This window comes from Quercus robur, chromosome 11, assembly GCF_932294415.1.
Source record: "Quercus robur chromosome 11, dhQueRobu3.1, whole genome shotgun sequence".
NCBI lineage: Eukaryota > Viridiplantae > Streptophyta > Magnoliopsida > Fagales > Fagaceae > Quercus > Quercus robur.
The window spans coordinates 47,252,994-47,267,673 of record NC_065544.1 but is presented as its reverse complement, the minus strand read 5'-3'; the positions used below and the strand labels follow the sequence as shown (position 1 = coordinate 47,267,673).

The 14,680-nt window shown below is 32.6% G+C and overlaps 1 protein-coding gene across 2 annotated transcripts; it reads right to left on the bottom strand.

Moving 5' to 3' along the window:
- Positions 1–3,314: 3,314 nt before the first annotated feature.
- Positions 3,315–5,864, bottom strand: LOC126707029 (receptor-like protein EIX2). 2 transcript variants are annotated; one of them, XR_007648788.1, is made up of 2 exons: positions 4,932–5,864; positions 3,315–4,160 (listed from the first exon to the last, which is right to left on the bottom strand). XR_007648788.1 is itself a non-coding variant. In XM_050406616.1 (2 exons), exons 1-2 carry the CDS (start codon positions 5,089–5,091, stop codon positions 3,480–3,482), a joined length of 831 nt encoding a protein of 276 aa, XP_050262573.1. In that variant the 5' UTR covers positions 5,092–5,576; the 3' UTR covers positions 3,315–3,479. The 2 variants fall into 2 exon arrangements, 1 of the variants encoding a protein (XP_050262573.1); XM_050406616.1 differs by having other exon boundaries at positions 3,315–4,150; positions 4,932–5,576.
- Positions 5,865–14,680: the final 8,816 nt, after the last annotated feature.

The window sequence follows — 14,680 nt, the reverse complement described above, 5'->3', positions numbered from 1 at the left end:
TCGGATGGGCTAGGCTATGGGTCGGCGATGTCGGTGTGGGTCTGTTGTGTGGGTCGGCGATGTCGATGACGGCGATGAAGATGGTGGGTTTGGAGTCTGGGTTATGAAGGTTTTGGGTTTGGAAGTGGGTATGGGTGAGGGTGTGGACGCGGTGGGTTTGTTGGGGTTTGTGGTTGAGGTGGTGGTGGTGGTGGGGCTTCCGATTTGGTGTTGGTGGGCTATGGGCTATGGGTCAAGGTTTTGGGACGGCGGCATTGTGGGTTGAGGTTGGTTGTGGCAGCGTTGTGGATTTTGGTCCGGTGGATACTTGAGTTTGTTTGTTGATGGGTTGGTTGGGTTGGGGTTTTGGGTCAGTGATTGGTTGAGGCAGTTGATGGGTGGCAGAGGATTTGGCTGGATTTGTTTGGGTTGGGGTTTGGCTGGGATTTGTTTGGGTCGTGAAAGATTTGGCTGGGATTTGATGGGTTGTTTGGGTTGGGGTTATGGTTGTTTGTTGTGGAATTTGGCTAGATTTTCTTGGGTTTGCTTTGAGTTGTGTTTTTGGTTGTGGAGGATGTGGTGGTTGTGTGGTGGTGGCTGTTGGTTGTTGGCAGATGGCTGTTGATTGTGTTGATGAGTGTAAATGTTATTTTAATGTGTAGTAAATATTATTTTAATGTATAGAATGAAATTATAAAACATCTGATAAATGAGATGTTGTAAAATAATGTGGTAAAATAATAAAGTAGGCCTTTGGTGTGGTAAAATGACATAATTTTTGCAACATCTGCTACGGATGCTTTAAGGTCCATAACAAGGGGGTATCGCGTCTTAATAGGGCCGGGTTTGGCATGCATTCAATGCACAATAAATCATTGGCTTTTTTAAAAAGCCCCCTTTTTTTAACAATTAGTATTATTGGCTTATTGATTATTTTTTTATTTCACATTTTTCTTAGTTTAAACGTTTTGTCTTTTTTTTTTTTTTTTTTTTTTTTCCCAACAAATAAAAATAAATAGTCGCTTTTCATGTAGGTTTAAAAAAAAAGTTGTGGGAAACAAGATAGTTAAGTGGTAATGAAATCTTTTGCAATGTTTCGTGTTTGTGATTTGAATTGAACCTCACTTTTTCCTCCCCACTATCTACCTATCTCAAAAAAAAAAAAAAAAAAAAAAAAATTGTTGGGCCACATTGTATATGTCTAGATCTTGTATTTGTTTGTCACACATGTAGGCTCAAAAAATACGTCTATACTTGTTTATCTTCTTTATGAGACAAATGGTTTCTTATGTAAAAGTTTGTCAATTAAGTTTCAAGAAATTTAAAACTCTATTAGTTAAATTTGGTGAAATTTAAAATTCTACTCCAATTGAATTTTTATTTCAAAAAATTTGAAGAATTTTAAAATAAAATTGAAAATATATTTTAATTATTTTGACCATCTATTATAATGTTGTATTTTTATAGAATAAAATTTACACATTACATATCACCATCCTTATGCAAAGTAGCTCAAAATATGTTTGTATTTTGATAATTTGATTTAGATAAAACATTATTAAATTTCAAGCCACTCACTAAAGTTTTGATAGTATTTTTAAAATATATATTTCTTTTATATAAAAATTTTAATTAATTGATGCATTGTCTAGTACTGTATAATAAAAGTTGAGTCCTAGAAGTCGTTGTTTCACCACATATTGTAACTTTTACTATTATTGTAGTCCAAGCCAAAGTCTTGGTCTCCTCCATTTCAAAACTACTTCAAGGTGAAGTAAAAGATAAAATTAAACTCTTCAAAATAAAATAATAAAAACCTGTAATTCAGAACTAGATAATCGATTTGTAAGGAGTGAATAGTATTAGGGCTGCAGTGAGTTTTTCCTTGTAGGATTTTTGTGTGGTAATTAATTAATTATCTTTCAAAGAGCTTAAGTGGGTTTTATTTAAAAACCCACAACAAATACAAACGTTCATTTCTATAATGTTAAAATTTCCAATGTTCATTTCATTTTTTGTATGGGTCCAATGTTCATTTTTGTTTCTAATACTTTTTTTTAGAAAGTTTTTACATATGACGTGTTCTCTTAATGATAGTTTTTAGAACATAAACATATGCCTTTTTGTTTACCTCACTAGTCTCATTCACAATGCTATATATTAAAAAAGAGAAAAAGATAGTCATTGGATAATTGATACAGCATGTCACCTCTTTGTTTTAGTCAAATTTCTATCCCTCATTGATAAAATTTAGTCCTACAACTAAAAGACTTCTAAAAAAAACTATTTCTTAGTATTAATTAAGAAAAAAATCATTAGATAATAGATACATATAATACATATCCTTAAGTTACGTTTATCTCTTTCTTTTCATCAAATTTATAATGATACAGCCTCCTATTATAAATCTGACTTAGATCGGGATATAAGAAAATTGCTACTTTCTAGAAAAGAACTTCTATCTCATCACAGAAAATCAATCATCAAAATTGTCTTAATGATCACTGGTGACCATATTGATCATCTTATCAACAACATTCAACATGCAAATATCATCATTAGAACTATGAAGAAGTACTTTATCTTCCTTTATTTTGGCTTTTCTTATATTCTCATCTTTTACTATAATTTTGTCATTTTCTCTCCTATTCTATGCATATTTTTCCTACTCAAAATTTTTTTTTCTCTCTCTCTCTCTCTCTCTCTCTCTCTCTCTCTCTCTCTCTCTCATTACTTTGGTTTATTTTTGTTTGAGTTAATATTTACTTATATTGGAAGAGTGATAATTTGTGTTTATATCAAAACACAATCTTGGTTATGCATTTGAATGTGCCTATCAATTAAGTAATATCAAGTGTAATTTTGTTATGAGTTTTGATTATAATAAAAATCTCCGTTAAGAGAATGAAGAATTTGAATAATTTATTTGAAATTTAAAAGTTTAGATGTACAGGAAAAAGAAAAAAGAAAAAAAGGAAAACATAGCGCACTATAATATAATTTTGAAAAATAAGAACCACCTAAAAAATGAATAATATCAATCAAACACATCTAAAATAATATAATGATATATTGATAGAGATAAAAAGATGGAAAATAATTTTAGAAATTGTTTAATTTTTTGGTCGAACAAATTATCTTCAATAAATTTTAGAGAACAAATTGTATACTATACTACAATTACCAAATAATTATTTATTCTCGCGCATTGCGTGAGTCTGGGTTTAGTATATATAAAAGTAGAGATGATGTAAATTTGTCTAAACTTAGGGTGCATTTACCTTGATTCTTGAAACGGAGTTAATGCCATCGCCGTTGTAGTTTGCTGCAAATTATTCTAATTTGAATTTAAAATAACCTTCATTTGACAGTAGAAGTTATGACAATGCAAGCACTGGAAGCATATTCCAGGAATCCAAGATATTACAGTTTATTCGACAAAAGACATAAAGAAGACACTTTTAATACCTTTTTTTTTTTTTTTTGAGAAGGTGACACTTTTAATACTTAAAGAGACATAAAGAAGGTACTCGCAAAAGCGAGTATTGAACAGAATTATATTGACGACCCTTTACTTGGGAGTTTGTTGGTGTTGAAACTTCCTTTGCAATTTGGCTACTCCAACTGCTACCTTGTACCATCCCAGAAATTTTGTCATTCATGTTGCCCAAGAAGCGGAAATAAGTGCACCTCCAAGATCTATTCATCAGTAAAGAGCACCAAAATCCACAATACCCTGCAATAAATCCAAGTCCCATGCTTAAATAAAATGAAGTTATTTCAAAGCCATACTGCTCTTCTTTTTGAATGCCTTGCTTTTCTTCATCTCCTTCTTCAATGCTACAATGTGGATCTCCGAATGATTCATTGCTTGAGCATATCTTTGAAAGTGGAGGCCCACAGAGTTGATGATTCCCTATATAGCTTGAGTCTGGAAATGTACTAAACTGGCCGGTATGTAAAATTTCCCCTGACAAGTTGTTATATGACACGTTGAAATCCATGAGGAAGGGAATATCTATCATGGCAGTGGGCATAGTGCATGAAAGGTGGTTCCTTGATAAATCAAGAACTTCTAAATTTTCCATTTCACCGATGCTTGGTGGGATAGGTCCGACCAGATGATTTCTTGACAAATTCAAATATAGCAATCCGCCTAGGCTCATTACTTCTGTGGGAATCTTTCCAGACAAGTTATTAGATGAAAGGTCAAGCACATAGGAAAAATAGTTCGAAAAATAGTATAAACGATGGTTTCTAATAAACTCCCTAAAGTTGAATGTGAGTTTGACGCCATCAGAATAGGCCATATAAGGATAACTCATGTAAGGATAATGCATGACTTCCAAGACTAAGAGTCATCAAAATTTAGTGTTGGTTCAGTATAATTTATTTTACTTAAAAAAATAAATTGAACAAAAATACAATTATAAAATGAAAAAGTATCGCAATTAACAATATTTAAGAAATTTTTTTTTTTAAAAAAGCAGCCAATTACTAGAAGATTGATAAATACTTTGTATGTGCAATCACATGCCTAGCAGGGCACAGATTAACTTTTTAAAGTTAATATATTTCAGGCTTTTTCCTTAAAATCCTAAAATCCTTTTCCCCCCTAACCCATTAAAAATAAGAGAGATGCTAACGAATGCTGTTAGGATATTAGTTAATAATCTATTTAAAGAAAATTTTTATTAGAAAAAAAAAAGTAATTAATGTTTTGACAGCTTTTTTCATTTTCCATAAAAATATGTCAAAATTTTTTTAAAGTAGATTGTTAACCAATGTCCTAAGAGTATTCGTTATCGTGACCCTAAAGACAAAACCAGGATTTGAACTCATTTTCTCCATGGAAGACATGTAATGTCACTACTCCAATAAGCCATGGACAAATAAGCAGAGAAAATTTAAAGCAACCTAACACACACACTGCACAGAGAGAAAAAGAGTACCTGGGTATGTCACATTCCTTGGGCTGCCATCTATATTTGAGGTAGAGACTATCAGGTCGACCATACTTTTGGCAATCAAATTCCTTGCGGATATGAGGGCAAGCTGAAGAGTTGTATAGAGGGTATGAATTGTCAAACACCCAAGTCCCTTCATAAACATTACAGGTTTTTTCTTGTAATTGTTTCCTCGACTTCACATGGTTGCTATGATATTGTTCTGAGTTTGCTACACAGAGACGTGAAAAAATCACCAAGAAGGTCACAAGGATGGAACACAATCTCTGAGTTACAAAACCCATGTTTAGTTTTGGCTGAGTTACAGAGTGAAAGACAGAGACAGAGACAGAGATCAGAATCTATATATACACACAGAGAAAGAGAGTAAATCCACCTGCTTGTGAGTTTGAAATCATATATAAAACTAGGCAACCTATTAATAACTTATTTGAAAAATTACCAGTTACCATATATTTGTAATTTAATTAAGACGCAATAAAAACAGAAATAAATGTTGTTTTTTCTCTTCATGTTTATCTTTGTTGTTAAATTCCTCTTTCTTGTTATAGATGCTTCATTTTATATTCCATCATTTACTGTCTTTCTTCGTGCCTTTTTTTTTTTTTTTTGGTAGATACTTCATTTTATATTCCGCTAATTACTATCTTTCTACATTTCTTTTTTTCTTTTTTTCCTTTTAAGGTAACCAAAGAATTAAAAGAGGGAAAAAAAAGTTAAACACATGACATATATATATTAATCCGTGAAACAAGGTGCATAATAAGCCAAGTAATAGATCTGGGGTGATTTGGTGTTTTAGACTTTAGGTGCTCTTCACATGCAACACATGACTTACACCTCACAACAGAAACACAAAACAAATTCTTGTGGCCTTTGTTATATCTGTCTCTGAGAGAGAGAGAGAGAGAGAGAGAGAGAGAGTAAAATGATTGAAAAAAGAAAGAAAGAAAGAAAGATGGGAATGTGAAAAGAGTAAACTGTGTCTTCATGGATATAAACAAACAAATTGGACAAATTGGCCGTTAATGATTGAGATGTATGGAAGGTGCAAAATTATTTGGCCATATTCTTCTTGCACAACCTGATATAATATAATCCAAAGTTCTTTTTTGTGATTATTATTACTATTATTTTACTATGTGAAAGTGCCAGATTACCTGCCTCCTTAATTTAATTATGATTACTAAGGGTTTATTTTTTTAAAATATTTTTTTGTTATGCTATAAAATATTTTCCAACTTTTCATACGTTTTGGCACGATTGAAGATGTTGGCTGACTAGAAAAAAGAATTGTCACCCTCGTAACCATCTCGGCTACTTGGCCTACACACTCAATGGGTGTATATAATAGAAAAAATGTGTAAAACTTATGTAGTTTTTCCTAAAAAAGACTCACATCAGTCAATGTATAATTATGTAAATTCACAAATTTGCTAAAATAACCGTGTAAATTTACACTAACATTATTCATTTTGCAATTAGTTTTTTTTTTTTTTTTACTTATCCTGAGGATGAAGAAAGAGAGTGGATGGATGAAGAAAGAGAATCTGTTGTAGAATTATATTACATTTCACGTAAATTATATTTGACCTTGCAATATAAATAAAATTAGAATTATATTACCATGTTGGGGCTTAAACAATTACCATCAATTCATAAGTTTTTAGGTAGTGAAGTTGAGATGTGGACCATGTCACTTTTTTAAGACCATACACGTTGTTTACAGAATTTTCAATTTAGTAAACAAGTAATTATACGTGTTGTTCCGGGATACAACAACCTAACTATCTTGCTAATTTTTTTTTACAAGGCTACACAACTAGTAGGATTAGAAACTCTCTCAATAGTATTTCATTTTACCTAGAAATATAATGTGTTAAAAACACATACATTCTCAAAAGAAGTTAAAAATGACCGAGCAAAGGTTTTGGAAATTAGTTGCCGTGCACAAGGGTCAAGGGGGGAAAATTTGACCACATTATGTTTTGGGTTTGGTTAATGTGTGCCCTTAGGGCATACATTAATCATCCATTTTGAGAAAGTATTTTTGAAAAATTGAAAAAGCTATCAAAGTAGTAAATTACTTTTTCGTTTTTCTATAAAAAGATTCATAAAATAGATTACTACTATGTGGGTACCTAAGGCATGCTTGGCAATGTCCTTGGCTGACCTAAGGCATACTTTGCAACGTCCTAGGCGTCCCACATCAAAGAGAAATCCCCCCACTTTCTACCTCATAAACTTTGAAGCGAAGGAGTAGTGTACCACTACTTCTTTAAAGAAATAGTGGTACACTACTCCTTCGCTTCAAAGTTTATGAGGTAGAAAATGGGGGGATTTCTCTTCGATGTGGGACGCCTAGGACGTTGCAAAGCATGTCGAGGTTGGCCAAGGATGTTGCCAAGCATGCCTAGGACGTTGCCAAGCATGCCTTAGGTACCCACAATAAAAGGATCTTTTTTATTGTGGGTACCTAAGGCATGCTTGGGATCCTTTTATTGTGGGTACCTAAGGCATGCTTGGCAACGTCCTTGGCTGACCTCGGCATGCTTTGCAATGTCCTAAGCGTCCCACATTGAAGAGAAATCCCCCCACTTTCTACCTCATAAGCTTTGAAGCGAAGGAATAGTGTACCACTATTTCTTGATCCTTTTATTTTGGGTACCTAAGGCATGTTTGGCAACGTCCTTAGCCGACCTCGGCATGCTTTGCAATGTCCTAGGCGTCCCACATCAAAGAGAAACCCCTCCACTTTCTACCTTATAGGCTTTGAAGCGAAGAAGTAGTGTACCACTATTTCTTTAAAGAAGTAGTGGTACACTACTCCTTCGCTTCAAAGCTTATAAGGTAGAAAGTGGGGGGATTTCTCTTTGATGTGGGATGCCTAGGTCGTTGCAAAGCATGCCGAGGTCGGCCAAAGACATTGCCAAGCATGCCTAGGACGTTGGCAAGCATGCCTTAGGTACCCACATACTATATGTTCTAAGGGCACACGTTAGTAAATCCCTTATTTTTTTACTCTTGCTATATTTATATCAAAATAAAACTTGGTCATCTTAAAATATTACCCATTGGTCTATATATATATAATAGCAATCCGAATTTGGTAAGAATGTGGTATAAAATTCATGTTTTACATCATCCACTAAGGGTATGTTTGGTACACTGAATGTGGATTACAACAGGAATGATAATCTTTATTACCGGGAATAAAATATGTTGTAATTGAATAACTAAACATATTCATTAGTTTGGTTGTGAGTTGTAACATTAGAATAAAACTTATGATCTATTTTAGGAAATATCTCATTCATACAATTATAATTCCTAGAAAATAATTTATTTTAAATTTTAGAGAGATGAGTTATTTTTTTGATGATTTTTTATTTCCATAATTGTTAGGTGGATATGAAAAGTTTATTTATTTGGAAATATATTAATATTAGAAATTATTACATCTACTAAAGAATAACTATTACAACCCTTTTAGAGAGAAATAATTATTTCTCATTTTAAAGAATAGCTATTCATAAGGAATGACCATTTCCTGTAATAAAAACATAACCAAACTATTGAATAGTTAAATCATAAGAATAACTATTACATTACAATGACTATTACAATTTACTAAACGTGCCCTTAGAGATTGCCACATCAGTCTTTTACTTAAGAGAAATAATATGTCTACAACATTTTTACAATAAATCCTAAGTGACAGGTTATTACTGGTTGTTATTGTTATGGCAAAAAAGTAATTTTAGTGTTAGGTTCAAATTTGAACTAATAACAACTAACCACCTATGATTTGTTGTAAAAATGTTGTGGACATAGCACATCTCTTTACTTAAAACCCAAAACATCTTACCACACATAGTAGCATCTCAATAAACTTACAATTAAGTAGGATTTTCAAATGGATATTATAATTGATTGTGTGGTTGTGTCTATTCTATAATATGTATTATAATGATGTAGCAAGTTAGGATTAGAGAGGTAAACCTTAATTTTACACTACATCCTTATAGAATTTAATCTCATATAGTAAAGGGTACATCCATTAAAAATTAGATGAATTGTTTGCAATAAATTTCCTTTTATTGCTTTGACCAATTAAATCTATTGTAAGTAACAGATTTGTATATTACTAAGTTAAACCTTTGGAAAAACATTTGGCAGGTGAAATGGTTTAATAAGAAAAGTATTCAAAGGATAGTTTTAAAGATTCTAATGTATAGAAATGTTTGCTAACCAATATACATTGACTTGGCCAACTCATAATAGGAAAGAGATCAATGAAAGAAAACTGATTTCTATTAAATCACTTATAGTGTACATAAACCAATTGTGCACATAAACTTTGAGGACCAATAGTGTAGTTTCGCCTTATTTCTTGCAATGTGGTAAATCCTCATCACATGCTATGTATGTGTATATGTGTGTGCGTGTGTGTGTACAAAACATTTTTCCAAAAACCAAAATGCCAAGTATCTTATTTCTTCACTAAAAAGTTAACGTTAGAAATAAATTAATAAAATGGGGTACTATCCTTTGGATAGATAGTGTGGGGTGCCTTACACCTTTTCCACACGTAATTGAACTTCCGACTCCAAGATCTTTAGTTCGAGACTTTTGGTTTATCGTAATTAATAAACCTTAAAATTGGTTTAGTTAATTAGGTTACTTAAAAGGAATTAAACTCATAGGTGACCAATCACACTTAATACAAAACCAATGGTTGGTGGAGACTCCCAAAATAAAAATAAGAAAAATGGACTCACATACACACACCTCACCCTAGAAATGCATGCTTACAAAGAGTCATGTTGCTAAGGACCTAATGTGCGATTATACTTAATAATCCGATTTTTGGGTGTGTCGACACTTACCCTCTAAAAATGAAACTTTCAAAACTGTAAGCAATGCAACATCATTTTTTGCAGCCATGACATAAATCCCTTAGGCTCTTCCAACAAGCTTTGTTGTGAGCTTGGGCCCTTGGGTTAATGGGTCATCAGCTGTCATTGTATTTGTGAAGTTCTTAAAGGTACTATTTGGTAATCTAGCAATTCTCACAGCAGTTGGGCTTTTGCCAGTAAGGGTGTCATGCAAATAGCTAGAAGTGGAGGTGGCTCCTCTTCTCCATAAAGGCTTGTTGAACTTTTTAAAGAAAACACCATAAATACTGTCGACAGAGGTTGAGAAGATTAGAAAATGGAGGGTAAAGAGAGCATTATTAGTGAGAAAAGAAAACATTTTGGGGTAGGCTATTAAGTTTGTACTTTGGTTCTACTATACAGAGTCTCAAATAGACATGGCAAACGAGCGGGGAACGGTGGGTCAGATCAGGTCAATTGGATTGTGGGTTAAATGTGTTGTGGGTCAAAAGCGGGTCATTTTAAGCGGGTTAAAAAGGGCTTGGGTCAATCGGGTTGTGGGTTGGGTCGGGTTGACCCGTATTTTTCACATGAATTTTTTTTATTTTTTTATTTTTTTAAATATAAGGAAAAAAACATGTATTTGCCATTTGAAAAGTTATGAAACAAATTACTTGATGTAAAATGTATTATTTTGAATTTACCACTTCTATCAAGAAGGAACTCAGTTAAACTTATTAATACTTATTAAACAATTTTAAAATTATACAAATCCCAACATTGCTAACCAAAACAAAATAACACAAAAATAAGTAAACAAGTTTTATTTCTACACAATATCAACATCCCAAAATATAAAACAAAATTACAAATGACTTATTGGATAATTCATTTGACAAAGAATAAAAACATATAAGAAATTTACAATCTCACTACAAAAAAAAGGTTCTATGGCTGCGTTTTTAAAACGTGGCTATATGTCAAAAAAACGTGGCTATAGCCTATAGCCGCGTTTTTTTAGGCCACGCTTTCTAGTGTGGCCTAAAACCTGTGACTATAGGACTCAAGATCTTGAAAATTAATTTTATAATCTATTATTAATTGTGGTTGACACTTTGTTTTAATTTGAGAATATACATTAAAATTTGATTGTTTACTTATTTATACATGGTCTCTTTTATGAATATCATATCATTGTTAGCAACACATGCTCTAAGAAATATCATAATTTATTTTAAAAAGCCGTTTATATATTTTGGACATAAATTGTTAAAAAAAATAAGTCTAAGCATTCATAATTTGTGCTAATTTGATACTTTAGCTTCACTATTTTCACACTTATGAATGTTTCTCATACATGTCTACAATTTTAAATTTACGTTTTTAACTCTACTATAACCAGATTATCTTGGCATGCACTTTCTTATTTAATATCTAAAAATCTTTACTCATTACAAAATGCTTAACCATTCATCTTTCAATTCATTAGCATGCATTTATGTAAATGTCTCAATAGTTTCTTTAAAGCTCACAACAAACAATTAAACCAATATTGTTTTAATTTTATAATTTTTTTTACCCAAAAAAAAAGTTTTAAAAAATAGTTTGGATCACGGGTTAGGTTGAGTTGACCTATAAAAAACAGGGGTCGAGTCACGGGTCAACTTGTTTTTACTTGAAGTAAAAAAAATCGGGTTCAGGTCAGGTATTTTTTAGGTCGGGTTGGGTCAGAAAATTCTAACTCATTTTGCCATGTCTAGTCTCAAATGTGTTAGTTGATAATGGCTGTAACAATTTGACTATGGAAAGATTGGAAGCAGGAAATTTTATATAAGATATATTATTTACATCTATTCATTTAAAAATAAATCTTTTTGGTTGGTCACATATGGCTTGTGATGAAGTAGTAACTATGTAGAAAGATGGAAACCAAAAAAAAAAAAAAAAATAAATAAAAAGTAGTAAAAAACAAAAAATAGTCTCTAGCCTAGGGCATATGCGTGGATAAAATGGAATCTCTTTAACTAGCTTTGCAAAATGATAATTGGCACATTCACAAAGAACTCAACAAATTTCTAACAAAAGTTTTGCTAGAAACTCATAAACTACTCTTTTTTTTTTGGGGTTCTATTTCATTTAAATATTCTTCCTCTATTCTTTTTTGTACTATAAAAAGAGTGAGCTGTTGGTGAAGGAAATAACAAATCAAAGAGAACTTATTTAGCAAAGTCGTAGTATTCCAATAATTTGAAAAATAGAAATTTTGGAAGACTATCATATCTTTAGAGCATTAGCACTTAGTTTCTAAAAATTATCTCATTTTATCATCTCAAAAGCTACTTTATCTATTATACCATACCACTTTACAACACACCCAACATCACAAACTCTTTTTTTTTTTTTTTTTTTTGCCATTTTATTTAAATATTTTTTTTTATTTTTTTACTATTTCTCTCTGTCTCTCTTCCTTAAAGCAACCAACAACCACTACAATGCCACCACCATGCCAACACCACGGCTCCACCACACTAGAACCCCAGCACCGCCACAACAACCCATTGAAAAAACCACCAAACAAACACAACAATGCACTGCCACCACCACACCAGAACCATGCCACCGCCACTGCCACTGCCACCACCTCACTGCGAACCCACATCAGCCACCACCACCATCAATCAACCATCCCCACCACCACAGCAACACTCCACCACCACGAACCTGACCCACAACACAACAACAAACGCAATGAAACCCACCCCCATAACCAACACAGCAGACCCCACCTCCACCACCACCAATCACCCACCACCAGGGTTGCCCTCCACCACCACATTAGTCATAAACCCACCCACACCCACACCCGCAACCATCAAACCCACAACCACCAGAAAATAAAAAATAAAAAGAAAACTCAGCCACCACCACAACTCAACCAAAACCCACGCCGTCGATTAGCAAACCCATCACCAAATTAACTCAACTAAACCTATGCTACCGATTAGCAACCCATGTCGCCGATTAGCAAACCCATCACCAAATTAACTCAACCAAAACCCACGCCCCCGACAAGGGCAAGGCCAAGTGTGACTTAGTGTGGTCATGTGACCACCTTAATTTGGATTTAAAAAAAAAAAAAAATCTTTTAAAAAAATATCTTTTAAATTAATGTGAGTCATTGACCACCCTAAAAAAAAAAAGTGACCACCCTAAATAAAAATTTGAGCCCATTAAAAATACAATTCAACCTCTTCAAAATGTTAGTTTGTTGAATGTTGAACAAAAAAATTACCAAAAATGCTATGTTCACAACATTTTCACACAACACTTTCATAATAAATGCAAAGTCCCAGGTTGTTACTAGTGGACAAAAAAATCATTTCAATGGTAAATTCAAATTTGAACAGGTAAAATCTTACTATCTAGACTTTATTGTAAAAGTGTTACAAAAATGTTGGATGTGGCACTTCTCAAAAATTGCCCAAACAAAAAAATTAGCTTAAAAACGACAATCAAACATTTAATTGTGATTTTTAAAATTTTATTTTTAAACAACATATTTTAATATCGCTATTTAAAAAAAATGCACATTTTTCAAATAGCTAGTTTGTTAGTGCTTTCTTTAGTTTTTAGTCGAATTTTTTGGATTTATGTGATAAATTTTTTTTAAAATGCATTTTGTTTATATTGTTACTTTTTTTTAATATATTTTTATATTATTACTTATTTAGGTAATATGTTGGTAATTGAATGGGAAATTAGTAGTTTAATGATTGCTTGGTTGTCTTAATTGAAAACGATGTAACTGATAGCATTGATGATGAAACTATCATATAACAATTTCAAAATATGAAAACTTGTGAACAGAAATATTAAAACTTTATGTATTTGTGTGTGATTTTTTTTTTTGCAATGTCAATATATTCAATTTTTTTTTAAAATTTCATTAAATTTAAGTTTTTTAATGACTACCTTGAAAGAAATTACTGGAGCCGCCACTGGCAGCCGATTAGCAAACCCATCGCCGATTAACACCAATTGATTACGTTGCTTGACCCACGACCCACGCCCACGCCACCACCCTACCCATGCCGGTCCACTCCCACACCAAGAAAAAACCACTGCTGAGAGAGAGAGAGAGAGAGAGAGAGAGAGAGAGAGAGAGAGAGAGAGAGAGAGAGAGAGAGAGAGAGAGAGAGAGAGAGAGAGAGGCTTGGAACATTTTGGAGAGAGAGAAAGAGGAGATGAGACACTGAAGAGAGAGAAAGAGGAAGATATTTTTGAAGGGAATAAGAAATATTATATCAGATTTGGAACATTGCTACTGTACCATCCTAAATTTAGGATGATACTGTAGCACAATTGTAAATTTTTTTAGAATTGCAAGTCATGATAATGCGAGTTTTATGGGGTTTGATGAAAAATTTTGGCATATCCAAAGTTTTACAACTCTAGATATTGATGCTCTTAGAGACTGGTATTAGAGACAAAAAGGGGCAACCAAAATTTGGAAATTGCAAATGCACTTAGTTCTACACTTCTAATTCTACACTGTTAAACTACCACATTTTTATCAACCTTTTATGGCATCAAAAAACCACATGTTGTTATGTCTACTGTAAAAGTATTTTTAATAGTTTAGAGACAAAAGTAGGGATAAAAATAAAATAAAATAAAAATTTAACAATTTAGGGACAAAAAACATGTTGGCTTTTTGAAGCCTAGTTGTGTTTGATCTAGATTACGACTCGACTTGATATAAAAGCGCTATAGTCTCTAATGAGATTTTTTTCTAAGGCTTAGTCCATGGAGCAGAGGCTTGGGCCAAAAGGCCCTAGTCGGGAAAAAAAAAAAAAT

Coding starts and splice junctions, on each gene's coding strand:
- LOC126707029 (XM_050406616.1), bottom strand. CDS start 5,091: ATGTTTATGAAGGGACTTGGGTGTTTGACAATTCATACCCTCTATACA. Junction 4,151..4,931: donor AAGGAATGTGACATACCCAG/GTACTCTTTTTC, acceptor AGATTCCCACAG/AAGTAATGAGCCTAGGCGGA.